Source organism: Austrofundulus limnaeus, unplaced genomic scaffold (genome assembly GCF_001266775.1).
Source record: "Austrofundulus limnaeus strain Quisiro unplaced genomic scaffold, Austrofundulus_limnaeus-1.0 Scaffold2802, whole genome shotgun sequence".
NCBI classification, from domain to species: Eukaryota; Metazoa; Chordata; class Actinopteri; order Cyprinodontiformes; family Rivulidae; genus Austrofundulus; species Austrofundulus limnaeus.
Window position 1 is genome coordinate 6,324 of NW_013955204.1, and position 1,021 is coordinate 7,344.

The following is a 1,021-nucleotide window of genomic DNA, read 5'->3' on the forward strand; positions in this document are numbered from 1 at the left end:
GTCTGAGTTCAGAGACATGTCTGAGTTCAGAGACATGTCTGAGTTCAGAGACATGTCTGAGTTCAGAGACATGTCTGAGTTCAGAGACATATATCTGAACTGAGACATGTCTCAGTTCAGAGACATGTGTCTGAACTGAGACATGTCCCAACAAACGCTGTCCTCTGACACTTCACCTGGTCAGGTGAGCTCACCTGTCTGATGGCGTGCTTATAGTGCTGCTGCATGGTTCTGGATGGTAACAGCCTGCAGCACCTCAGCAGGTATCGATACAGCTGCACTGGAGTCCGGACCAGCTCCACTGGAGGGAGAGGAGACATGTCCTCCTAAAGAAAAACAACCTGCTGGAGATAATAATGAGGGTCTTTATGAACACATGTGAACATGTGCTGCCTGCTGTAATATCTGAGCTCCATGACATCTGCTCAGTGTTCTACCACATCATACCTGTCAGTGATGGTTTGATGACCAGGTAAACAGTGGAGTCAGTCAGTGAACTACCTCTTCATGTTCTGCAGCAGCCTGATCACCATTCATTCATTCTAATGCTCTGTGTTGGAGACATGCAGAGCCCTGGTCTACTGCTGGATATGTTCATTTACACTGATCTCATGTTTTCCACCTACACATCACCTGATATTAAATAAATATACATGTGGACTGTTAAAACTTTATTAGTAATAAAACAGAGAAGGCAGCAGATCACAATAACTAATGCTTTTTGTAGCATTAAAACAAAAACACTGACATTAACCAGTTAATGTTTAACACAACTATGAAGTGCAGCCAAGAATATGAGTATAAAACGTTCTAGATTTTACCTGAGTGGTTACAGGTGTGCTTACAGGTTCACCAGCCATCCCCAGTAAAGCTGTTATTATTTATTATCATTCTATGATCTCAGGCAATAGATTTATATTGTGACATACTACAGTGTTTAATTAACACATTATTTTATAATAAAGTTATTCCACATCATTAACTTATTCCCATACTCAGGCCATGATCCAAACATGTGAGA

General features: G+C 41.2%; 1 protein-coding gene across 1 annotated transcript; it reads right to left on the reverse strand.

Annotated features, from left to right (window-relative positions):
- Positions 1 to 64: 64 nt before the first annotated feature.
- On the reverse strand, positions 65 to 619 carry LOC106511448 (LYR motif-containing protein 9). The gene is made up of 2 exons (XM_014000203.1): positions 448 to 619; positions 65 to 344 (listed from the first exon to the last, which is right to left on the reverse strand). Exon 2 carries the CDS (start codon positions 318 to 320, stop codon positions 117 to 119), a length of 204 nt encoding a protein of 67 aa, XP_013855657.1. The 5' UTR covers positions 321 to 344; positions 448 to 619; the 3' UTR covers positions 65 to 116.
- Positions 620 to 1,021: the final 402 nt, after the last annotated feature.